At 41.4% G+C, this 27693-nt stretch overlaps 1 protein-coding gene across 1 annotated transcript; it reads right to left on the bottom strand.

Moving 5' to 3' along the window:
• Window positions 1–416: 416 nt before the first annotated feature.
• On the bottom strand, window positions 417–27693 carry LOC128708148 (uncharacterized). Its single transcript, XM_053803109.1, has 7 exons — window positions 27639–27693; window positions 5643–5983; window positions 4893–5064; window positions 1391–1502; window positions 1095–1279; window positions 852–935; window positions 417–511 (listed from the first exon to the last, which is right to left on the bottom strand). The coding sequence occupies exons 1-7, from the start codon at window positions 27691–27693 to the stop codon at window positions 417–419; spliced, it is 1044 nt and encodes a 347-aa protein (XP_053659084.1).

Genomic DNA, 27693 nt, shown 5'->3' with positions numbered 1-27693 from the left:
AAAACGTATTTTAAGAATATTGTGGTTTTATAAATAATACCCAATTATGGGAAACATTTGATCAATATTTTAAAAGGAAACCACCATTGGCAACATATCTCCTTCCCGTATGATTACGATAATTAGACGTCATTTTTAAAGAAATTAATTAATTTTAGAGCAGCAGGAGAAAACAATTAAAAGTTGCGTGTGCGAAAAAGAACAACCTAATGTTTTAGACCCATTAAACTTACCTAACTGTTTCTTTTAATTTATCAATTGTCATCATGCTTAAAGAGACACATACTGATGCTTTTGGTGATTTTTGTTTTGTCTATCACTATCATCGCATTATACTTTTTTTTACCTATTGGACGAATAACAAATCACCTAAACGAAACACAAAACCGTCTATGTATGGTTCGATTCGATCGTTCCTATTTGATTGAATCCGTATCGTGTCGCCAGAGAACAGCGCGCTGTAGAAATACAATTAAACTAATCAACCAACCGGCAAGTGGATTTAATTGACCTGCAAACGAAATACGATACATAGCAAAAATACGATAAAATGAGTAAAGGTGTGCTTTGAAAAATGCATACATTCACGCGCATCACAGATGCAGATGGATACGGACGGGATTAACCACCCACACCGATCCCGTGTCCGGCAGGGCTTGTGGACGGTAGGAAAAATAGGGTACGGGATCAATATTTTAACACCACCCAAACCACACGCTATCCAATCAATCGGACCAACGTTAGGCAGGGTTTGGAAAATGGAAACTGTCATTTCCGGTTCCGCCAGTCGAATTCGAACGACGTTGGGATCGAAAATTTATGGACCAATCAAACTCGCTCACAATACTGACCTGCAGCACCATCATCGGAAAGCAGCTGAAAGTGGCCCCGTTCGTCCATCCGTAAGCGACTCCATTTCGTCAGTGGTGTTGGATCTACACGAAAGCGTTTGCGTTTGAGGAAGGGTCAAATATGGTTAGAAGCGCAGTCAAAAAATGACGTTCGATTGTGGGGAACCAGTGTAAGCTCGGTATCACACATGTCCTCCGGTGCATTGTGGTTACAATCCTACCGGCCCGATGTTACACACTTACCGTAATAGATGGTTTCGCGCTTGCGGATGTAACCGGAATCGGGCACGGTCAGTACGCAGCTGATCGAGGTCGGTGAGATGAGCAAATGTTTATCGATTTTCCCGTAAACGGTCTTATTGTACATGTGGTTTGCATCGGCGGTGACCAATGTGCGCGAGCTGACCAGGAACAGATTGCCGCTAACGCTGTATTTCATGGTGCGAAAGAAAGATTCGATAGTAGCATTAGCCGGTGAGATATTTACGGCTGCAGCATGTCCGTGGTCGTTCGTTAAAGGATCGTTTCATTACACTTACAGCAACAGAAGGTTAGGTTCCGGATATATCATGAACACGCTGCATTTGATAAGCAACATATTTTCACTTTCACCATCATTTTCGTAGTGTAGCAGTAACGTCTTTTCGGGCACTGGAAAGAACAAACGGCATTAAATTAATTAATGGCATTAAAATCGAAGCCCTGTTTGTGATGTGTTGTTGCATATAATTTGTAATTAATTTACTTTTATCAATCAGTGAAAACAGCATGAGAACATTGTAAAAGGAATATTTTAAGCCTAGAATATTCCCATATTGCGGCCTGATTCGTGTGCTTTGCAGTTTGCGTTTTTGTATAAACTCATGCACAGCATTGAAAATGGGAAACGTTCGATGAAAAGCGCACGTTCGCATTGTCAGTATTATTTCATGTGCCACTTCCAGTAGCACTGCATTGATGGACGTAGGTAGTTTATATTTTTAACGACTCATTTGCATAATTCTCACCATATTAATAATTTATGGACAAGCAAGCATGCTACATGAAATAATGCAAGAGATGCAAAAGGTACAAACTGTGGTATCGTTAGTCTGTTTCGCTGAACCAATTTTGGTTTAACAATTTTTATTTTGTATGGTTTTATCTGTTTAATTTAATGTCATTATGAGTAAGAGCGTTTTAAAGCGTTTATGGAAAAAAGTACCAGTATTACAAATTTGTTATGCTTGAAAAACGACCAGTCTGGTAAATATAAGGATGATTTCTTGATGGTTGATTTTAAAATCAAAAGGATGTTTTTCTTAACAACTTGCATACAACGGTAGTCTTGAGAAGACTAAGATGATAGGATCGGATACAGGCTTGAAAATTGTTCTCTTTTCCAAAGAAAATAAAACAAATGTCACTCACAAATCTTCAATGTTTCTTGCATGCACATAATGCATGTTTAATGGACTAACAAATTACCGCCCAAATGGTACAGTTAGTAATGTAGAGTATCTACGACATGCCGAATCTAAGTTCAAATCTCAAATAAGCCGTTCTTTTCTTGAGTGAAATATCAAGTAACAGCTTTTGAACACAAGTTTAATCAAGATCTAGGTCATGCCTGGCCATCTCTGGCTTGCTAGTCTTATTTTGCCACATATATGGATAGTCAGTCTAGTCAGTCACTCCTAGCTCCTCCGCTACCATCATGCCACCCCACCACCCGTTCGCCCCGGATACTATTTTAAGGACCTTGGAACCTCTCGCCGCGCTCTTTAAATCTTGACTTAATTAAACGTAAGAAGTTCTCGAGTATCAGATTGGTGAAGTGAAATATCAAAAATATGTGCAAGCCTGAGATGAGACGAAGCTAAAAGCAGGATTGGATGGAGCCCACAACTGTCTCAGAATTCAGTAACAAGGGAATGGGGGGGGGGGGAGCTGGAGGTCCTGTGCATATTTTATAGCTATTGAACGGGGAGGGGCTTGCATTCCCATTGCTCCAGAGGCCCCACTAGCCTACGAAGAAGGTTTAAGCGGCGCTTGTCGGTCCCATTTCTAGGATGCTTATGCGCTTTTCCTATTAACCAGTTTTTTTCCGGGGCCCCTTGCACGGCGGGGCCCTAGGGGGCCGCCTACTCCGCCCACCGTTAGATCCGCCATTGGTTCTAACTTACCTTACCTAGTGTAGTAACACTAATACACTTAAACGGTAATTATGCTATAATTTACAGAGTGTCTCACACCACAAAGAGCTTACTGTACTGTTTGGTGGCACAAAGACATTCTGAGGGTGGTGAAAGCCAGAAGGATACGATGATTGGAACACGTGATAAAGTTGTTTGAGTAATAAATAGTAATATCTACCAAGAAGGTACGCGACTGTCGGTACAGCCGAGGGTATAAAAGTGTCAACTTATAGACCATCCTTCCTAGAAACGGATTGAAAATTTGACCGTTTTAGCGAGACGTAGTCGGAAGCAACTGTGAGCGAGCCAAGCAGAACAAGTTTTTAAGAAACGGGAAAACTATATTTAAGTAATACGTCCCACACTGTGGCTAATTTAAACGGTACAAACTAGTTTGTTGCTATACAGCACAAGCAATAGTGGAACTAAAAGGCTAAATATCATCCATATTTCCATCATGCGGAGTAATCTATATGAGCAGACAAATATGAAAAGGAACAAGCAGGATATTGCTAGTGATGAGACGTTCATTTCGAACCTACTAGGTTCGTTCAGTTCCTTTTGTTTTTTGTGGAACGATTAAACCCAGGTGTACAAAAATGCATAATGTAGTTTTATGGAACCTACATGTTTCGTTCGTTAGTGAACCTAGGATAATGTTTTTTAAGTGAACCTAGGATAATGTTGTCTTCCATTATCACGGTTGACGGCTGTCCATGTGCCACGATATTGTTGTGTAGGCTTACAAGGTTAGTTTCTGTGTGGAATGGTTTTTCTCCAAAACGGGACGAAAAAGACCAACTTTTAAGAAATTTTAACAAAACACGTTTATAAATTATACCTACGTTCGTTAATGGTTATAGTTGCTATCGGTTCGAATATGACATCGTTTAATATACGTCTTTATATTCACATTTTTCAAAAAGATCACTTGATCTTGACATACAATTCATTGCACCAAAACATGTTCAAAAATTCTTCCTCTGCTGTTTGAGAGAATGTTTTCAGAACTCTGATAAACAAAAAATGTGTCGATAGCAGCGAAGAATTCATAGTAAAACATTTACTTTCATAACCTATTTGAAGAAAATGGAATCGAAAACAGTAAATTAATTTTGAATAATATGTTTAATAATGGTAACGAATATATAAAAATCATATCATGGAGGATTGTTTTAATTTTCCCGTGAAAGTAAGTTTAACGAACCTACAAGGGTCGCTAAGTTCCTTCAAGAAACGACCATGGATCCGTTCTGTAAGGCAAAAAAGGAACTAGATACTGCTCTATAATTTTTCAAATTTCGACCACAGAGGCTTTTTAAACGTAGTTAAATAACCTTTTTTTCAGGGAGTCACAGATAATCATACGATAACGTTACCAGAAGCATTATCTAAAAGTAGAAATTGTGTAGGCTTGGTTAAATAAACCGTTCTATAGTTTTTAATAAGAGAGTTTGATACGCATAGCAAATTGTTTTCATCCGGCAAAACGGACGAGAAACTATAAATAGATGCCCACCATGATAGCAGTAAACAGATGGAACGCATGCGGTAACATAATATACCGTGAACAAACCCCCCAATTCCCCCATGTCGCAGGTCGGTAAAATTCCAAGATGTAAATCAATAGATGCGATTACATCGTAAAATGGCACAACGCAACACGATCTGCCAGCTGACGTTTACGAAGCATACGACGCACAACCCTCAGGAAGGGTAATTACATCCCCGGCCTAATCGAATCACATCTACCATCCCGACCGGAGACTTCGGGCCGGATGTGCCGGAGCAGAGCGGGACGAGAAATCGTTCCGTCTATGACAGAAATCAGGACTGTCGGCGTGGGCAGGATGGGAGTACTTACCGACAATCTGAAACCGTGCCATTCGCCGATCGAACGAATCGTACGTCTGCACGGAGCACATGTACTCGCCGCTGTGGTTCAGCTTCGGATTACGTATCACCAAGGCACGGTACTTGTAGTTCATGGAATCGGACATCGAGTAGTTGGTCTGTAGCTCGTACTTAAACTGGTTCTGTGTCGCGTCGCAAGGGGCAGCAGTTTACCGAAAGGAAATGAACATTGGAATGCCATGAGGTGCTTGAAACGGTTCGACCTTACTGTCAATGTGCTTGGGAATGATGGAATGAGAATTATGGATTGCTTCGAGTGCGTGTACAGTATGGCGCAGAGATTGGCTGCGGACATAAAGCTGAATTTGGCATTAAATCGAAATTTAAAAATAATAGCACTTCCGTTAATAGAGGAAAAATCTGCTGAAAGATAACATTAATCGATCGTACTGTGCTTTAAATAAGATCTTTTTGTACAGCGCAAGGCATACATTCAGGCGCTTTTTTCTTAATCCCCACATCAATGTAGAGGCTATATATTTTTTTTTAAATTGCATAAGACCAAACATATATTGGTTAATGTTGAAGGATAATCATTCAAACTTTGCACACTGCCGCAACGTCTGAGCCACACTGTACCTGCTCACAGTATGCTGTTTTATGATCGACGACGTTAATGAAGAGCAAAGCCCGCCCCATTTCTTCACTCACACGCCAAGGAGCTCCGGCGTTCGGCGCTTCCTACCCAGCACCTGCTTACCATTCCCACCGGTGTCCGGGACGGTATCCACTGGTAGATGAGCTTCTTGTTGAAGTACCACTTGAGCACGAAGCCACACTCGCGTGCCTTAATCTCGTACTGACAGTCCATGATGAGTGGCTTCAGGCCGGCATCGGTGAAGTTCATTTCGCCCGGCACGGTAGACACGATGACGGGGCGATGTTCCTCGGTGGTCGATGTCATCGGCAGGCCTGTGGTAACGTCCTCGCCACCGTACGGTACCGTCGGGTGTGTGCCGGATCCGACCGCATCGTAAGTGCTCCGATCGAGAACGTACGTCTTCGGTACGTTTAGGTTCGTTATGTGCACGGAATGGTACGCTGCGAATGAGAAAACGGCACAGAATCAGCGCAGGTAGAACAACGCGCCAGGTACCCCTTGTACCGTCGCACCGATGTGTGTGGTTAGATTATAATTTTATGCAATTCCCTCCACATACCGGGTGGGCTCCAGTTTGTAGCGAGGTAGATTCGTTTAGCCGCTGGAAATGCTCGCCCACACTAAGCAGGTTTATACAACCATTTGCAACCATCACCCGCAGAACAGCGGTTCCCGCACCAAAGCACACGCGCGTGTTATTCAGATCCTCACCGTGCGCCCGGTGGGGAAACCATGAAGTGATTGCATCGCTAGCAAAAGCTACCAATACTGATGTCACGCGGAATAATCATCATCATTTGCATGTAAATTCATTTATCTTAATCACGGTGGACTTTGTGGGATGTGCGGAGGTGTGGTGCGGTATGCGAGGAAACCCGTCACAGGGTCCCGTCAAATCATTTTACGAGGCCATACTGAGGCAAATGGCGAGACTTTCAACACGCCCCGAACCGTGGAGGGTGGATCCGTTTTGGTACCGGCAAGAAACGCCGGTGTGAAATGAAAATTCGTTTCGCTCCGCGATGAGATTGATGTAGCACAAAGGTACAGCGTACCGTATGCTGTGAGCATGCTGTGTGAAGTTGTTGTGGCGATGTTGGAAAGCATAAACGTAACTATCACGCGTCTTTTTACCGTCTCCACCCCCACCACTGTGGCCGGTCGGCCACAGAAAGGGCGAAGCAAAAAAACAAAAACAACAACGATTGCTGTTGAACATGAATATTTCATTCAACTCGTTCCTTTTGCTTATGCTTACGGTCTGTTTTAAGCGTACCTTTGGTTGGTTGGTGCGCGTACCGTTCGTGCCCGACGTCAAGAAAAAAGCTCTGATGGCTGTTTTTCCTTCTGTCTGTATCTGTGTGCACAGCTCCTTACAAGCTGTTGGTGCCATTCTGTTCTACCCCTCGATTAATGGAGCGGGAGCGGGTGAATATAAAAATGGAATTAGAAAAAAAGGAAACGATTGCACTTCATCCACTGTGGGCTGTGTAGCATCTTGTTTATTGTGTAGTCACTGTAGGATGAATAAAAGCAAAACGGACACAAAACATAACCATTATCACCATTCGCACCGGGAATGGACAAGTGTCGGTTCGTTAATGAAATTTGATACTTGTTTCACGCTCCCGCACGGATGATTGATCATTGTTCTAGTGGACGGCTAACGTTGCAGTCCCTTGTACGCTCATTTCCATTTCATTGTTATTTTACTACATTATTTGCTTCATTTCTTTCATTTTACTTTCACTCGAACGTATTACGATTTGAAGTTTTTCCCAATAGAAAAAAAAAACTTGTTTCCGTTTTTTTTATTGCCTTTCTTACAACTGTTCTTTCCTCTGCTACAATTGCATCATGCTTCATAGTTTTTTATTTCAGCGTCTTACACTTCCATCCAGCACCAGCCTGGCAAGCTTATGCAATAGTGATTTGCACTAGTACGCGAATGGCTTCACCCGGACGTTTGCAGCTCGTGCGGCAAATGGAAAACAACCACCACCGGGGACCACTCAACTTTAGCCATCCCGTGCGCTTGCTTTTAGTGCAATTAAAGCAATATCAATACGATGTACAGTCATTGCATTTTCGACTGGCCGTCCGGATTCGCCTTCGTCTCCCACCGGGCCAGGGTTTGCTCAGGGAATTGGAAAAATGCATGATAAACTTACTGTATTGCATAGCATCCCGGGCGCGCTAGAGAGATATCGTGACCCAACACAGCCATTCACAGCAGGCAGTGAATACGCGAGAGGGTGAAGCAACGAGCAGCGGGTTGGAAAGTTTAATTCAATTTCATTCCACACCACCAACTGCAGCAAGCGGGTCAAGTGGGTCAAAGTTGTCATGCTGGGTTTTTCGGGGCCGGTTGTATATGGGCTGGCCGGCTTACACTTTACCGTCCGCTGAGAACCGCTCGCTGCAGTACGAACGAGCGACCGGATTGGGTTGTGGGTGCGGATAGAATGCAAACGTTGCACTATACCGGTGGTCAGTATCGGCAAGATATCGGCATTGTTTGTTTTATAGCAGCCACCAGGCGTCTCCATCGGGTGAAATGCACGACGATGGCAGAGATTACGGTGCACGTTTTCTGTGAGCAAATGTCCTAAAAATAATAATACTTTGAACAAGAATAGTGACCGGTAAGGAAATTGATACTTCTAACGAAACGTTAGGTCAAATAAGTAATGAAACTAGAGTTGTTTAAGGCACCTTTGCTTGAAAAACTTGGCTAGATTCAGCGAGCAATTATGTAGTAAGTAAATTATTTACAAAAAAGTTTTTAATAACATAACACAGAACAAAATTATACTTATCTTTCTCTGATCAATATTGCTCTGAGCAATACTCCTTCGGCAACACAACAACTGTCCCACTTTTCACCACAAACATCAAATTATGCCTCAAAAAGTTTAACCCAACAATTGGCAGCTTGTGGTTTGATTTTATAAAACACAAAACAAAAAAACCAACCGAAAGCCTCTTTCTGCCTTGCACTATACGGATAACTTTGATAAGCTGCGATGGTTTCGAGGCTTTTGGCGGTGTTAATTTTAAGATCAAAAAGTACTGGAAGGATACGAGAACTGAACGGAGCAGTGTAGCGGGTGAGTAAGAGTTGAGATTTGATTGAAAATATTTGTTGTGGAGCAAAATAAAGCCGCGTCAATTTTGAAAACGCTGCAAATGGTGCAGAAAACTGGACAGTTGGAGAAAAGTTTAGGTTGAAAAATGTTTTGGAAAAAAAGATGCAAAAGTTGTGCTTTTATCTACCGCAGAAGTGTCTTTAGTTGATGAATATTCACGATGTTAATTGAAGGAAGAGGGACACAATGAAAAAAAAAATAATTTCAATTATACTACAGAAACAAAGAGGAACAGCAGTAGTATTAGCTTATTGTTATGGTCTTTATGGACAGTTCCCATATTGGATAAATATACTTGAATCAATAATGGACAAGATTGTTAAACATTCTGCTCAAGGTAATATTATAATATTTTGAACGGTAAAATGAACAAGACGAATAAACAAAATGTAAATATGCTGACTAGACACCATGAACAAACGAACTAATATGCACAGTAAAGTGCCATCTGAACAGCATATCAATGAATTTTACGGACTCCAATCATCCCAACTACACATCGCATAATATGATTGATTTGAATAAATAATAAAACAAAATAACAATAAAAAAATCCCTAACCCAATTCTACAAATTTTCTACCCGTCTTTCGATGACCAGCTCGGGAAGGGTGTGGGTTAAATATTTGATGAACTTTCAATTTCGGGAACTGGGAATCGAATCGAGAATCGGGAATACTAATTCCGGAAATACATTCCCAAAATCCAATTCTGCCCAAAAGTCCAGCCCAAAAACCAAATGCGTGGCAAAGTGCTACCCATTTACAACGCCATATGAAGCAGCGTAGCCAACACCCCAGGGTTCCGTGTTTTTTTTGGGAATACGTGCACGCAAAAATCCGCACCATCGACGGGGAATAGCAAAGAACAAGTTCAAAGGTTCTTTAGCAGGGAAAGAGAAAAAAAAGTTTATGGAGGGATAATTTTTGCCCACGCGAATTCAATTTGCTGACTTTGCCCCGGAATGTGCAAATGTGTACAGTGGATCGACCGGGCAGAATAGTATTCCAACGATGAACGAAAATAAAAAAAAACACACACACATCCCGAACACACACAAACACACACGAACGGAGAGATCATGTCTTTTAACCTTTTTTTTGTTTTTTGTTTATGTTGTAGCACTTGATTTTTGAAAGGTCGGTAGGGGCAATTTTGCCGACCATTTCTCATTCATTCCGGACGATGCACCGTTTCCTCCAAATGACGGCCAGTGACCCTTCCGGATGCTGGGGCCGTGTGTTTGTGCGAAGAGTGATCCAGGTTAAAGTCTTTCAGCTCCAGACAGAATTGATCCGGAGGGATACATAAGTGTTGGTGAGGATGGGCAAACAAGGAATCTGATGGTTCGGGAACTGAAAATAAAAATCCACACCTCCAGAGGCAACATTGAAGAATGGTTCGGTTTATACGTAGGATTTGTTTTTTTTTTCTTTGGTTTTCGTCCCAACCAAGCAACGAAGCTGATCCGTATCTTCATCTCTGGGGTTTTTTTTATTATCCTGCCTTTCAGGATTCAGGCGAGCAAACCGATATGTATCCGACATCACTAGCCAAGAAGCGGTAGACTAGCAGACATGGCAGTAGTAGCAGCTGCAGTAGTGGAGGGTATGTTTATTTTATCAACCATTCACTTCAGGCTTCCTCCCCCACATTCACCACCGGCAAATCAGAAAGGTGGCGTACGGTTGTGGCAAGAAAGAAAATAAACCCGACGCCCGGTAAACCCTCTGTTGCACTGGCCTTTCATCTATTTATGTGGCGACCCTTACCGGCTTGACCGGGGTAGACGCAGCAAAAGATGGTTTATTTATGTCCGATCGCTACACACACACACATATACACGTCATCTTCATTCAGTGTGGATTTTTTTTGCCTCTTGTTTGTTCCTTCTTGTGTTTGCGAGCGGAAATGGAAAATCAAGCATAGTGTGAACCGAAGCTTTGCAGAAGCTCCGAACACTCAAGCGCAACTGCTTGCACACACCAGAAAGGCCGGGAAGACGAGCTTAGCCGCTGGTTGTGGTCCAAAAATGCCGGGCCCAAACCGACTGGCGACGTTCCGGAGCAGTCTTGAACCGAAAGGATGACGCTTCGTGGTTGGCTCAAGCTCAAATAAAGTTTGTACAGTCCGTTGCGATACCGCCATGATTGCAGCAGCCACCAGCTTCCCCCCCTCATCCTCCCTCCTCCTTTATTCTGCCTGGCCGTGCTGGGTAAAGCTAAATTCCACAGCCAGCAGCAGACCACCAGAGGAGGAAATAGGAGACATGTTAGCCTTTATTGAAATTCTGCTACCCTGGGTCGCCTCTCTGTCTGCCTGGTTGTGGTAAGAAACCGTTCTACGGACCGCGTACGGCGTCATCGGACTAAAGAAAGTATAGTTTCCATTCGGTATTTCTTTTCCAACTGAAAAGCGATCCCATGGGTTTGTAATAGCGAGCAGGGGAAATAAAACGAACGTAGTTCGATGTAGTTCTATGGTGAAGTTGTTTGTTTTGTTTTTCAGTGTAATGATTTATCCAAGGGTACTGGAAACGTTTGTTTCATTACTGCTCGATTTATTTTATGTATATATGTATTTTATTTTGTACAATTAAACAAAAAATGTAAGAATGATTTTTTTTCTTCATATTTCACTACTGATCTTCCTCTTGTTCGTGTGAATGCATTGTATGAAATATGTATTTTCTGTATACAGTGACCTTAACGTAAGTTTGAACAATCAGAAAATTGTATAATCGTATACCTTAAGAGTATTTTTGTACGATTCGGGATTAAAAAGTGATCATTTTCTGGTACAATTGTCATGTACAACTTTAAGTAATATATTCGAAAAAGCATCTAAAGAATTTAGATTTTAATCCTTCAATTAAGTAAAATATCATATTTTCATGACGGAAACGAACATGTATACAACTAGACTAATACCACTAAATTAATACTAATACCGACACCCTAATACCGCTTAGAGGATTCAACTGCTAAGAGTATAATTGGAGCAGCGTCAGTCTTCACACGAACGGACTGGTCCCAACCCCTATCCGGACCAATTCTCCTGACTATCCGGCTTGGGTAAATAAAGTCAACGAATGCTAAAAATAGCATGTCTAGACCTCTCGAGGTTGTTGTGCCGATAAGGAAGAAGAAACTTGTACAACTTCCAACATATTAGCAGTAATTATGTTAGTTATTTTGTTTTATTCGTAATTTTGTATCTGACTTTTTTAGGCAATGTTAAATATGCCGTTTATATACGCATATTACTTATTATTTTCCAAAACCAAGTAAACTAGTACGCCAAACTCAAACAGAAAATGATGGATTACTACTTAAAAAGTATCTAAGGATGTATGATGTGAGTTCAAGATTTGTAAGTTCCAGTTATACTGGTCACGGGTTATCTACAGTGAACTCAAAAAGTATTCGTCTACCCGTGTAATTCATGCAAAATGACCAATTATGGACGTTTTTGGAATGGAACAGTAAATGAGGGTTGATAGGTGGACAGTCAATCATTTCTTTCAGTTCAATAACAAGTAGTAGAAAAGTTAAATAACTATGATAGGTAGTACAACAAATTAAATTTGAACTTTTTACATGCACAAAAGGTATTCGTCTATATGACTTTCGATGCAATATTTGTAGGAATAAAGCGATACTGAGATCAAAGTGGCGCTATGCCATGTTTTCGGATGCAACTATGACTACTTGTAGTCCACGTGCCATCGAGTTAACTCAAATAGCCGTTACGCAGGATGAGTTTTGAACAACTTCTTCTTTACAAGTTTCTTACATTTAATTTATGGAAAGCTTTGCCTAGCCAACTAGTTCAGCACTTTCTAAAGATTTTTAATTAAGGAACATATCGGAACACCAAAAGGGTCGTTTTGAATTGATTGGAGTCTTTGTACAGAGGCCAAATCTCTGTCTGTTTAGACTTTTATTTAGCATTATTGTACTGTTTAAAGATACAAAGCATAAATTACGCAGCTGGGAATGGAACTGAGACCCGTTGGTTCTTCCAAGATGCGGTAAGACGTTTTATAATCTTCCGTATTCTAGCGTGTATAACGACCCCCTTTTAGTTCAAAAATGACGATAGTCAGATTAAGGGGGTCGTTATACATGGGTAGTAACTTTTCGATTCTAACACTGAGGATGGTGCAACTTATGCAGATAGTTATGACGAGGTTAAGAACATTGACGATTGCAACATTGATAATTGGCTAGGAAACATCAGTGAGGACAAAATGGAATAATAATGTGAATTGTAATGTTAATTATGAATTGTTATTATAAAATGTTTGACATTGAGTTAAATTAGAAAAGAGTAACTTTTTCCATAAACATTGTATAATTCATCGGGGGGGTCGTTATACCCGTGAAAATATTTATTTTTAATTCAATGTGTTTATCCCACCCCCGCTGCACCACACATCATTGTATCGTACTGTAACGTTGAAACGAGATTTTGTGACTGCATCTTTTTTCAATCATTCTTTCTGATTAACTGATGCCCCTTGGTCAAACTTAAAGAATTTGAAAGTGGGTATTACACACCCAACAATTTTTCCAAGCTGCTCCTACTTCCTTGCTTGCTCTAAACTCCCGTTGGGTTAGGAATTGTGGTTTTTAAAGTGATATTCTCTGTTGTTCCCTTTCTCCCGAAATTCCCTGGCCATCTGAAGCGTTGTTGCTTTTCTGTACAACAAACTAGCGATTTTTTTTTTAGCGAACTAGCGACTAGTGAAGAGACCACCTGACCACCTTCATACACTTTGTAGTCAGGGTGCTGTTTTAACACGGAATATGCACCATAAATCAAGTAGACGAATAGTTTTTTGTACTGTTGTCATAGTTTTAGAACTTTTTTACTGGTTATTATTGAACTAAAGGCATAAATTGACTCCAGCCAGCTATTAAACCGCATCGTTAGTTTTACAGTCGCATACCGAAAGCAACCAAAAGTCGCTTATTTTTTGTGTAATTCACAGATAGACGAATACTTTTTGGGTTCACTATAGTAGGCAATGACCGCAAATAAAGAAGATGACCACATTGAACCACTCATCGTAATAAATAAAATAACATAAATGTTTTTAAAAAATCATGCACTCCACCATCAGTTGTCAATCATTTTTACTTAATGAAATGAATTTTCATGTATTAAATTTGAATGCTTATAGCTCCCGTAATGAGGGTCTAATTTTCTATCATCATTTATTGTAATGATCTTCTCTAATAAACAAAAGAATTACAAATTTCAAATTTTACAATTTCAATTTCAACAAAACCAATTTCAAATATTTTGAAAAAAAAAAACTCAAATCGTCAAATATGAGCAAATGGTGTACTAATAAAATAAATCGTGTACAAAAAGTTTACCATCTTGTCTTGTATAGAGGAATGAAACAAAAAAAAACTTCATTGCTTATCTGTTACAATATCTGGCCAGCATCCGTGGGACGTAAGGCAATGGGCAGAAATAGCACAAATTGTACGATAGTAAACATTGGCTAGCAAAAGTAAACAATCTCGAACCCACACAGCATGCGAAGGGCGTAGGAAAGGAAACGATTCCTTTTATTGTCTTAAGCTGACGCACTCTCTTCTTCTCAAGGGGTTGCCCCACCACCCTGGTGAATCACTTCCCGCTAGATCGCAACAGTCAAAAGTTACCATCCGATCGTAACCTGGGCCGTGTGCAGGGATGAGATAGGCAAATTTCTTTCACCACTTTTCGTCCAATGCTCCGATGCATAGTTTGCCTGGCGTAGCGCAGTAGCACTAGTACCACGGCACGCTAAAAGCACCATCACGAGCATCCGCCTAAGCTTTAGTTTATCGCAAACAAAAATCTCAAAAACTTTCCCACCCATCCTATTCACACGGTAGCGAAAGGAAGTTCTTGTGTTTTTTTTTTCTCGCCACTGCTTTGTTTTGTCCACCGCCTACTAAGTGTTGCCTTTCGTTTCGTGTGCCCTCCATCGTCGAGGAGTACTGCTGTTTGAGATTGTGGCAAGAAAGTGGATGCTCTCGACTCGGTTCACTGATGGATATTCATCATACTGTGCTCAGCACGGATAAGAGCAGAAGTGTTTGTACAAGAAGTGAATTATGAAAATCGGAACGCGATTTCAAAGGGTGATTTTACAAGCCGTCTTAAAGCTCAGTATCTATTTTTTATAGCATTTTACCCAATAGTACTACAAACGTCTGTGAAAAGTTATGAGATACATGTTTATTGTAAGTAATAATTGGTATATTTTAGCTTTTTGCCAGTATAAAGCAATTTATAAGATGAAGCACTAACATAGTTCAACACCGTTCACACCAACTCTATCCAACACTGTAGCGTACCCGATTTGGAATGCCAAAGTATGATGAAAGCATTTATTTCTCTGCCGCTATGTTAATCGACTATGCTTTTACGCGCTGTGCCGTCGTTCTCGAAAGTGCTTCTTCCTGTGGGGGAAGAAGTCATTCGGGACTCATTCAAAGTTTAGCTTTTGCCCCCCCCCCCCCCCCCCCCCCCTTCACAACCTCCCGCCCTTCCCTGCGTTTACACCCCGTTCGTGTCAACCCCTTGGATCGTTCTTGGAATTTATATTATTCCATCCCTCCGCTTACCTGTACCTTCCGCCAGGGGACGAAGGGAGGTTTGGAACGCTAACCCCAAACGGAGATGCTTTGCCGGCGTGTTTTAATGACGCCAACAGCAGCGTAAGCTGTTTTGCACCACCATCCCGAACACATTAAGCACAACACATTTTAATGAATCCCTATACCGCTGCTGTTGGGCCGCCGTTGGAATTGTCGGAGCTAATTAAACCGTTCGCAAAGTGTTTTGCAATAATAACGATTATTGGATTAGGTGACCTCCGGTAAGGTTGCGTCCCGGTTTGCGTGGCGTTAGCAAAACCCGGAAGAAAGCACGGGACAACGGGCACGCTGCCGATGGGAGGCGAAAATCGATCGAAATGGATGAACCATGTTTTCGACGATCCTGACAAAGGCCCATACTTTTGATTAGGGTATGAATGTACCCAGGCCGTTGCTCGCAGCGCGAATGATGGGAATTGTATGTTAAATATGTTATTGGAAATTAATTGCAGCTTTTGCGCGGTTCCGTACCACTGCCAGGCAGTGCAGCTTTTGCGAGGAGTGGTAAAGCATGCCCACACTGGCTTTCCAGTATAGCCACGGAACGATCAAAACTTGATGCAATGCAGTTCAATTATAATATGCCAGTAGGCACGAAGCTGGAATGGGCGGAAGGGATTATATCCTATCATCATCATCATCATCATCGCTGCAATGTCGTTAAAAGGTAATAAAATAAAATAATTGAATGTAATCTACATAATGGACGTGTGGTTCCGATCCCTGCGCTGTATGAATGCTGCGAATATTTTTGATTTTGTAGTCGTGCTTCGCAAATACATACGTGAACATTTCTTGCAAACGTTTCTTCCATGACTTCGTTCGAACAAAGACATATTGCCATCTTTTCGGGCTAGATTAATGGTTGCCTTACACAGTGCATAACATAGTTATAGAAACGATCAAAGTCAGTATAGGATAGGAGGTCGATGCACATATAGTAAAATGACAAGTAGCCGTGGGAACTGTTTTTGATAGTTAGATGAAAAATGATTTACGTTTTTCGTCCAAACAAAAGTGTTGCTTCGCAGAGGCGACTCTTCCGAAGAGCAGACTAAGCGGTCATTTAGGGTCCCGAACTTCAAGTGACGGCATTCGAAGTAGGGCCGCTCGTGAAGGGGGACTCCGAAGAAAGCTAGATAATAAAAGTGTTTGCTTGAATACATTTTGCTTGTGTGGTAAGTTAAGAAAGAAAAGGAGTCCCTGAACGTCGACGAACCTTCCTCTACTGGTGGGTCTCAAATACCATGCCATACCGTTGACATACCTGTTGGGGATACTAAATCAGGCAGTGAGATGAGTAGTGAACCTCATTGCAATAGCCGACATGTTAATGATAAGTTATCAGAGACTTCAAACAGCTGTAATGTTACAAATCAGCTGGCTGCGGTGGTTCGAGGACAGAACTCTTCACGATGGGCCCGGCAAGGTTTATCGCTATTGACTGATTGTTAGGATCTGAGAACAGGAAGAATTACCGAAGTAGTGAAAGCTGAGTGTCATACACCCAGTGAACAAAAACGACGACAGACTGGACTGTGCCAACCTATAAGCCATCACAGCCCTTAATGCCACCCACAAAATCCTGTCCCGAAATCTCTACTGTACATATGTACATCTTGCGACTCATTTCTTCAAAAGCCGATTTATCAAGCTTAAGTTTTTGAAAGTTATTATGCTGGAGCAAGGTGGACAGCATAGATTGCACGGGACGTGGCCCAACTTTGGAACATCATGCAGTAGTACGCATTTCTTGGGAAGCTAGTATAGTTGTTGACGGCATGTACGAAATGCAGTACGTATCATATTCTGAATCGTCCGTTAATCCTCTATGGCCATGAGTCATGTGCAATAAGAGCGGAGAACACCAACGCTCTCACCATTTTTAACCAGTGGATGCTGCGGACTATCTATGGCAGTGTTTACGAGCAGAGCCTATCAACAAGAAGAATTAATCAAGAGGATGTTGTGCTGTTTGGCCGAACAAATATCCAACATCAGTGGCGAAGGTCGTAAAAATACAGCGGCTGAGGTATGTGATGAAGATACCGTACTCATTTGCATATTCCAACAGGTAGATGCTTGACGACTCGTTCAATACGAGGCTCGATATCTGGATTCAAAACGTTCTGAGCCGTGAGATCGATTGAAGCGAACTTTCTGCAAGTTTCGGATTTGGCATCTTCTGCACGGCGCGATGGAGACGCCCAGTCATCGATTAACTGGGTCGTATTCAACTCGGCGAGGACCCACAGTCTCTCTAAAGTCCGATCTCTTTTTTAAGCCCCAACTTCTTTTTGTTTTACTGTCAAAAAGTGCACCAAAGAGTAAGGACATCCAAAGGAATTTCAAAACAACCATTAAGGACATCGAACAAAACAAAAGGACCAACATAGAACGCCTTCCTGACTTGTCAGACCCGTCTATAAAATCTGATGATGCATTGCCTACGCAGGTGCAGGTGCCTACGCTAAAGATGACTAAAGCTTTATTAATTTTAGTTATCAATACTTCTATTATGACGGGTTTTTTGTCTTATTATCCAAATAGAACCGCTGAATTACGAACAGTTCGTGCCAAGTTTTGTACTGACTGGATTTTTTTTTATTTCAATAAGGCTCATTACTTTTGGGATAATCCATGTCATTCATTGGAAAGATGGTTTAGAACAAACAAAGGAAAGGAAAGGATACGTGAAACACGTAAGATAAACCTATTTAATAAATTTGAATAGAATTTAAATGTATAATAAATTATAGCATCAATTGTTACAGAAACAAACATAGGTAATGAAATTAATGTACTTGTTCGATTGTGAAATCGCTTCCAAATCGCTTATGTTGAAATATTACGAAGTAATAATAACATAACACGTGATAAGAGAAAAGTTTGAAATAAAAATAAATCTCTTTTCAAAAGCTTACACCTTTCACAAGCCATAAAGCTGAAGCGATAAATGTTCCATCCAAACAATACAAACAATTTAATTGCGGCAGCCACGATATCAGCAGTAGAAATATGATAACATTGTAATGCACGTTGCGATGGTAGTGGGAATATGCTTTTTTTTTATTTAATAAATTTTAAATTAATTCCACATTTCTCAGCGCACTGCAAAACCATACAAGTGTGCACACGTATCGAGATGCGAACTGAATTATGTCCACTCACGTTACATCCTTCCCTTTACATGCAAAGTTCAGTCGTGCGAGTTCACTTGACCACCGTACCACTTGGGTCAGCTCCGGGCGATAAGTTTATGGCAAAAATGGTTCCACCAATGCTCCTTTGCATCATTTTCTACGTATTTCCATCGGTGGTGGTGCGAGCATGCAGCTACTGCGTGATAGTGTGCACTGTTCGTTAGCTAGCACACCCGGAAATGAGCTTAAATGTGCCAATTAAATTTAATAAATTGACTTGATAAGCAGCGTGGAAACGGGGTTGGCCATAGTTACACCCTAAAGTGTTGTACTGCCACAGATACAGCGAGAAAAACCCATGGAACAAACGAAAAAATGTTGGGAATGGAGTTAGTCCGTTCAAAACTTAAACTCGCTAGAGCACACGGTACGCGTATCATAGGACACAGAAATAAATTAATGACAAGTTGTATGGTAACTTCAGTCCATCAAATCAAATCGTGTAATAAATTCAAATTTTAATGCAAGAATAATGTCAATAGTTGACGACATTTTACTAAGGCATGAGAAAGTCCGTAGATTGAAATGTTCAGCCACAATTGATGTTCATACTTGTAAAGTTTCAATTGTTTCATTAAAACGTGCTTGGTTTACGCGACCGAATGGAAAACTTAAATCAAAAACTTGTTCGAATTGTTCAACCGTGGCACTTTATAACCTTGAAAACAACAAACGACGTCTTTTCTGTAGCAAATATGTACCGCAAATACACTTCAGTGTAGCAACGTTAAGATTCTCATCTTCGTTCGAACGCTTTAACCCATTATATCCTACGGGTACGAAATATTAATCCGAATGTCATTCGAATTTCAGACCATTTTGGAATAACTAGAGTCACTCCAGAAAGTAGAGACATCATTTTCATTTAAACATCTTCGGGAGTCGAGATATCTAAAAGATTAAAAAGTTATTTTTTTGTTTACTCATCCTTAATCATCCTTTATTTTGTTCGAAATTGGTGCAAAATATATCACACTATTACAGACACTATTAATAAACTCGGCCGAAGCTCGAAAATATCACAAAGAACATTGAGTCGACGACATATACATAAAAGCAGGTCACGAGAACCAAAAGATATCTGAGGTTTATCAAATGCCAACATTGCCCGCGAACGGAACATCTTGGCAGGCACGTACAGGCTGATCGACGAGCGTTGGGCACTCATTGCTACCGTTGAAGAACCCGGCCATGAAATTCGAATATGTATATTCAATCCGCGCGTCAAGGAGAGGCAGCCCAAGCATCAAGCATCTTGTTTTGTGTTTAATATGGTGATCCCAGGAGCGAAGCGTGATATTAAATGCCGTGCGAGAGAATGGGCAGTAGGCCACTGCACATTGCACATACATACTCCATCACCGACCGGATAAGGGAACAGTACAGCGTCTATGTGCTTGCCGGATCATGAAGCTCACTCGTCATATTGATGACCACACCTAACAATCAGCTACATCTAGCTACAACATGATCAAGTTGATCCTTGAAAGACAGCCTCGAGTCAAGAAGGACGGCCAAATATTTGACGCAATGTTGTAAGGTTCTGACCATCTAATGCATATTTAAAGACCGATTGAGCCCTCGAGCAACTGAATGTGATGACAACACTTTTTTCGATGCAGATATATAGGGCGTTGCGCTTGCACCAGAAGTAGAAATCACTTAGGGAGGACTGCAGGCAAGCGTGATTTTCAGGCACACCGCGTCATCTGCATATTGTAGGTAGTTTTCCTCGGGCAGCACCATGGACAAATCATTAATAAACAACGCAAAACGCAAAGGCCCGAGATTGCTGCCAGAAAAAAAGGCACGGATGGACCTTGATTAATGTAAACCCATCCTCACAAAACTGATCCAGGCCACCAATCGTCCTGGAAGTCCTAGCCTGTGGAGCTTAGCGAGCAGAATGCTGTGAGGTACACTGTCGAAGACCGCTTTTATGTCTCTATAGATGGCATTAGTTCAAACTAGCCTTACTTACACTTAGCCTTGGCTAACCTTGCACTCTAGTTAGATAAATACAGCGATTTAGAAAAGAGTAATTTTGCGTATGGAATTTCATTCGCTGAGATGTAATGGGTTGAGCATAATGAAAAGCGTGACGTGTTTAGGAAGTAGCGATAATTACGTCGCTCATAATTATGCCTTCTTGGAAGCTGAATAAAAACTGACATGAACTGATTAACATTCAACTTGAACGATCTGCACTCGAAATACGATCTCCACAAAACCATTAGACATTCCAATCCAATTCCAATCAACCGTTCGCATACCTGCATTCCAGCTGGTCGCCAGCACGTAGCTCGTTCATGCTGGCTCAATTTACCTATATGCAGCAACCACTCCCCCACCGGAGTAGTCTAGACCGCTTTCAATTCTTCCACAATCAAACAATTTCCTTCAGAGCGTACCGTCATCAAGGAAAATCATTTCCGTGTTCGTTTGCGGAATCACTGCAACAAATTCGGTCTAACGTATAATCTTCCCCGGGCCGGTCGTCGGAAGGAGTAATCGCACGTACCGGGATTGACGGGAGATGCTGTACGGAAAAATCGAAAATTAATCCAATCTCCGATACCGACCGGATTTTCGCCGCAAATGCAATATTTCAGCGCATTCCCACAAAGCGCCACGAGTGCCTGGTAGTCGCGCGAAAGGTCAAAATATTGACGTATGTGGCGTGTAGTGGCGTGGAACCAAGCGCCCGGGTAGGTATATAGCAGCTTGGCAGTTTTAGATTTCTGCTCCACTTTGGGAGGGGTAAAGTGGGAAGCAGAAAAAAAGATTCAAGCACATACACATTTCGCTAAGTGGTAGCGATGTGAGCAGAAATGGAGAAAACGGTTTAGGTACGGAATGTCACCATTTCTGCTGAAAATAGCAGTTGTGGTACGGTGTAAAAAATGAAAATCAACTTTTGCCAGCAATCTTTTAAGAGCTTTAAAGACTTCGAAGCAAGCGGAGAAACTGAAACGTATAGCCAACGACTATAGAATCCCGGGACAAGGAAGGTTCTAGCTGAGGATTGGTAACCGAAACAGGTCATTCTGGACAACATCATTAACTGAGTTGGGTGGAGAGTTGAGTCTTGGGCATTAAAACACCTGGAGTACTGGAACATTCCCCGGTCTGTTCTGGCCCTTGCATGAAGACGTCGAAGAATTAACCCTTCACATGCGAACCTTTTTCAAAAGAGACGGAAATATGACTCGACTACCCAAAACATTTATCGATGCAGCTTGTTATGCTATAAAAAAACAAACTTTCATTGCTATTTCTTCATCTTTTATAAAGTTTCGAGTTCGACTAATGGCACTTTTATGCCTTCCGTTTTTTGTGTATTTGAAGAATTTAATTGGACAACCTGAGTTAGAATGCTTTGGAACGCATGGATGCACGCCCCAAGTTATGGTCAGTTTGCTCAAGACCATCCTCTGCTTGGTTTTGTGCATGTGCGCGTGGTGCGAAGTGTGCATTGCCATAGGTCACTTCGTCGCCATTCGGCGCACCCATACCGCAAGTGAGAAAAATCGAAGGCACAAAGCGTAATGCCCCAACAGGTTCCGGAGCGAACGTTTCGTAGTCCTGCCTGCGATGAAGTGCCAACGTTTGCCAGCCGTTGACCAGAGAACTAACCGACATACAGTCCTCGGGGTAGCGTCGCGATAGCGTCGAACGTCTCACAAATGAATGGAGGCTATTTATCTTCGGTGACAAAACCATTCACATGCGAGTGCTATCCACGCATACACATGCAGGCACGGATCGTTCGTCACAGCACCGAACAGCACAACAAATAGGCTAGTTGACAGTGCAATAGGGAAAGTACTGGCGGTGGTCCTCTCGCCACCGCCCAGTATATGCAGGACGTGGAGTGGAGTGCAAAGAGCAATGGAAAGTGCAAAGTTGTGGAATAAGTACAATGGGGTTTTTTCGTTTTTTTTGTTAAATACTGCAACGTTCCACAAAGGCAGCGCTTATCAAATCGGATCTATTGAAAGTTTTCGTGTGTATGCGTGTGTATGAGTGCGAGTTGGGAGGACCGAAGCAGGAGGAATGTTTCCGTTTTTGCCGACTCTATGGGGAATTTATGATGCCGGGTATTTGTAGATCGTTTCCAAACCACTTGCAGGAAGAGAGAGAGAGAGAGAGAAAGAGAGAGGGAAGTAAGAGATAGGCTCACGGGGGTGCATGGGTCATTCTTATTAGCACTGCTCTCTATACGTAAGGATGGGAGATACACCAGAGCTGAACCCTTGTCAGATGCTTTCAATAGCCAAGAGCTTTTCTGACCACTCTGTTGGTTGACTGTACAGTTAGGTGCTGGAAGGCGATAACTTGATAAGATGAACGAGGATAACTCGGGAGAAGGGAGAAAATAATAAAGTAATACTAAGATATATCCATCCAGGGCACCATAATGTCATGATCTCCATTATGGACTAACTATTTTACAACGCTTGTTATTGCTGCTTCAACTTGCTACTATTTTGCAGCTTCAGCGCTTCTATTTCTCGTATATGAGGGAACATTTTTCTTTGTACAACATATTCGTTCCAAACTGCAAAAAAGTCAACGCACAAGCTCTATCGCGTAAATATTCATTCCGAACCAAATGAGACCACACCGTGCGGTGCATCCTTCTTTTTTTACGTTATTTGCAAGTCAACATTTGCGGCCACATTCGCACCAGCACATCACGAACGTCCGGTTTAAATTCATTAAAATTGCGCTGCAAATGGGTGGCCCGGCTTTGATGCGTTCGGTGCTGCAACTACAGCATCACCGAAAGAAAAGGCCAAAAGACACCGAAAATTCTACCGGCCCTGTCAGTCAACGAAAAACTTTCCACAAACCATGCAGCGACAAACTGCAAGGAAGGTGAAAGGAACAAGCTTTCCCCTTCCGTTGTTGCGGCTCAGGGTTGCCGGTGTGCAGGCAAAATTGTAGTAAATCTTTTGTGCTCCTACTTTTAACACTCTAGTTCTTGCCTGTTCTTTACAGCACCATCGCCGTTTTCCATGTAAGAGGAAACTTTTGCCTCATTTTTGAAGCATTTTTTTTTTTGTTGTGACTGAACTGACAGGGTTCTACTTGCGTAAAAGAGACGAAAATATGAAGAGAAGAGAAGAAATTTTAATTTTCACAAGATGGTTAAATATTCATGTGCGATTATTATTACTCTGGCCACAGTAACGGCAAGGGAACGGATTGTTGGTGGATCGATTTTTATGGTACATAAGAAACAAAAAAAAGTAGGATATTTGTATAGTTCAGCGTGTATCAGAAACAGTCAGCTTACGTTTGAAGTCTGTTTTATAAATATGTTTTGGTTTTTTGCTTTGATAATGCCATAGAACAATCACGAGGGGTTTGAATTGGAAATCATTTGCAAACATGAAGAACAGGTTATAGTACTGGCTTTGAAATAAACAACACCGGCATACCGGTTGGTGGTCGTAGATCCTCCGGCATTAGATCCTCGTGCAAGTATTGATGCTCATTTGCCATCCGTACCGGAGGGAGAACACGTACATGACATGAGCTTTTGAATTTTCTCGTTGTTCATTTCTAAGAAATTTCGTTACGTTATTCTACAACCACTACCCAACCCAACCCAGGACCAGTCGTACCAAACTAATTGGAAAATTGCTTTTTAAATGGTTTCACATGTTGAAGTGTCGAAACGCAGGCCCCGTCTCTTGTGAACGCCGGTACGTACCGGAAGCATACGCCTTTCTGGCTCACCCGATGCTTGAGTAGTGTGGCTCTGCTGTGCAGGTTGTTAAAAAAATGCGAGAAAACGCTAATCCATAAAAGCAGTGCAAAGGATTTAAGCAGGTTTTGGCTGGAAAGTTATTGAATCATTAAATATTAAATCGCTTTCATGAAATTAGGAGTTGTTGGAAGGGTTTACTTGGTTCAAACCAACGAGTTTCCGGGAAATAGGGACCTTGTGCTTTAATGGATTGTTTATTAAATTTGATTAGCTCGGTAAAAAGTTTTCTAAATATGCGCAACAACCAAACTTGTTTTTTTTTATATTTTTTTCCAGCTCTTGAATGTATTATGAAGTGCAAAATAGTGTTAAGTTATTTATTATCTAGTTGTAGCGTTAAGTCATATATTTGCAAGCAATGTTTATCAAGGCGCAGTTAACGAAAGTGGCACATCAGCAAAGAAGCGATTTCTGATAATATTATAATATAATATATATATAATATATAATAATATATAACTAATATATAACTGGGTTTTAAAATACATTTGGTATGACAGCCGGATTCAAGAGTTGAGATATACTTACTTACTTACTTGTCCGGCTCTACAACCGCTTCGCGGTTCGCTATATGTACCTCCGAAAACGTACATATAGTGTACAACTAGGAAACCATATATCGCGCACATTTGTAGGCACATCAGATGTTCCACAGGGTAGCAACCTGGGACCTTTGCTGATCCTATAGTGCATCAACGGCGTATGCTCTCTACTGTCCAATAGTTTTTCAGTACTGTATGCTGACCTCGTCAAACTATTCATGCCTGTGTCAACATTCGTTAATTGTTCTAAACTACAATATGCTGTTAGCGTGGTCAACGATTGGTGCGTCCTCAACTGAATGCCACTGTGTACGGAAAAGTGTTTCGTACGGCACCTATACACATTACATGTTACACGTTCTCGGACACAATTCAGCCATAATGCTCCTCTCAAAGCCATGATCCACGGTTTTAATGACCACTTGGATAAATTCGATTTTAACACGTCTCAGTCCTCGGTTAAAGAAATGTTACGCATTCCATTACTACTTAACTATGGTTCTTTGTCGTTACATCCAAGTTTCGTGTAAATATTAAATATAAATCAAGTTTATAATGTCAAATTATGCCGCCTTCGATGGACGATTAATAATAATAATATTATTATTGACGATCATAACATTGATATAATAATAATGTTTAATAATAACAAATACTTGCAACAGACAGTCCCCGAGATATGGTATTATAGCGGACCGCTATAACCCTGGAATAACTGCGAATCTCGAATTTCCGCGTAAATCGAATCTGGGAGTAAAATCGTTTATACTCCAAAGTTACATAGTTGCCTTCATTCCCTGCACTTAATGTATTCAGCAAATCAGGCGACTTTTTAAAATAATACACTAACATAAATTAAAAACATATATTTTATATAACAAAGGAAGATATTTTCGATCAATTTTTCAACTTTCTGCTTACAGTTTGAGCTATAAACAGTTGTCAAATTTCCAAAAAACCGCGAATTCTCCGAATCCGCGTATAAGAGGAACCGCCTATCTCGGGGACTGCCTGTTCTTAGTTTCCAACTAATAAAATCCTCAACAATGTCATTTTATATCTCAATTCTTGTATCCGCTAATATGTAAAACCGACAGCCGGTATTCCATTCACTGAATTGTACGCTTGAATCCATAACCAGTTTCTGCGATTCAGTAAAGGTTTTTGTGTTTCACTAATAATCTAGTGTAAACCCCTGTAAAACGGATTTTTTAACGTTCTTCACAGCGTACAAAACATTAATTTCGAGCTCAGTAAAAAGGAATTCGCTACAGCAGTAAGATGAAACGAACATAAATTTTCTTTCGTGTACCCTTGTAGGCCTCTGCCATACCATATGAAAGGTTCGTAGCACATCGATCGTCCAAAATGTGTTATTTACATTCGTAATTATTTTTCGCATTACGCATATTGTTTTTATACCAGCCTGTTTGACACAGTAGTACATAATTCAACCATCCCTTAAACCAACGATCGAAACCTCCGGCGTACTTGCGTCTTTTGGCCAAGCATTAATTCGAAGCAGTATTAACCCAAGCTGTAAGCCGTGCCTATAAAAAAGGTTCTACAGCAAAAGTCATGAGACCGTTTAAAAAGCCATAAAAAAGGAATAAACAATAAAATCGGATTTCTTCCACACCGTTAAGCCGCAGGATTAGCAATCGGGGATTGAATGGTCAACCCCGGACAGCCTGAACCCCGGCTGGGCAATGCGAACCAGTGTAAAACAATGACGAAAAAAAAACGGACCGGAAAAATGACAAAACAACAACTGTCTGGTATCGGTTATTGTGTGCGCAATGCGGATGGAGACGCCCAGCAGCTCATAGAATGATAGCATTCGCGCTGGAAGAGGAACAGCAGGAACAGGCAAAGCGCACTACGGTGGGATTAAAACAAATAGTTCAAACGCTCACATCCTCTTAACCTGCACCGTCCACCGTTTATTGACCGCACCAAGCACAGACGAATTAATGTTTAATCCTTGCAAATCCTAGCACACGACCAACGGGAAGAAGCGTTCTTGTTTTGGATTTGTTTTGGCGCAATTCCAGTAAACAGCGATTTTTTGTTTTGTGTGTGTGTGTGTGCCCTGATACTGCTACCATCGTAGCACGCTGCCCACGTGTCGCACAATAAAGCTTAATGTATACAGGCGCAAGGGAAAATAAAAACCGCCAATGAAATACTTTCCTTTAAAAGGTTGCACTCGGTGGTTTAGAAATTCGGTAGAAATAACGATACATAAATGCGGTTTTCTACCGCATCTTCTCGCACAACTTGCTCGAGGAATCGCAAATGGTGGGCCCGGGCGCGTGTAGGTTGCTACAGTACAGATTGGATTTCATGCTCATTCCGGGGCTGTGATCGTCTCAAACTGAAATAATATGCCTCCGGCAAACAAAAAATCTAAATCGCAAGCGAGGGGTGCCAGGAATGGGAAATGTGTCGAAAACCACGTTTCCGGCAGCGCCGAAATCAGCCGAAAACCACAAAAACCCAAAAATGTATTAAACGGGATTTGTCTAACCAACTGGCAAACGTCGCCTAGCGGGCGCACCACCGGGAGTCATCACATTTGAAAACACGCTTTATCCCGCCAACCAAACCCTTTGCCCGAAAACCCATTTCCCCAACCAGATTACCACCAGTTCCCTCATTGCCAGCCGGTTGTTTTATTTGTCTCGTTTTTGGCTGCGATGTGTTTTGCTTTTTTTTGTTTCGCCTACCCCGGCGCTATGTCACTTGTGCCACTCACCTTGTGCAAATACGAAAACTGTCAACATGCTATTGAACAAATTAATACCAAACAT

This window comes from Anopheles marshallii, chromosome 2, assembly GCF_943734725.1.
Source record: "Anopheles marshallii chromosome 2, idAnoMarsDA_429_01, whole genome shotgun sequence".
Lineage (NCBI taxonomy): Eukaryota > Metazoa > Arthropoda > Insecta > Diptera > Culicidae > Anopheles > Anopheles marshallii.
This window is presented reverse-complemented; position numbering and strand designations above follow the sequence as displayed.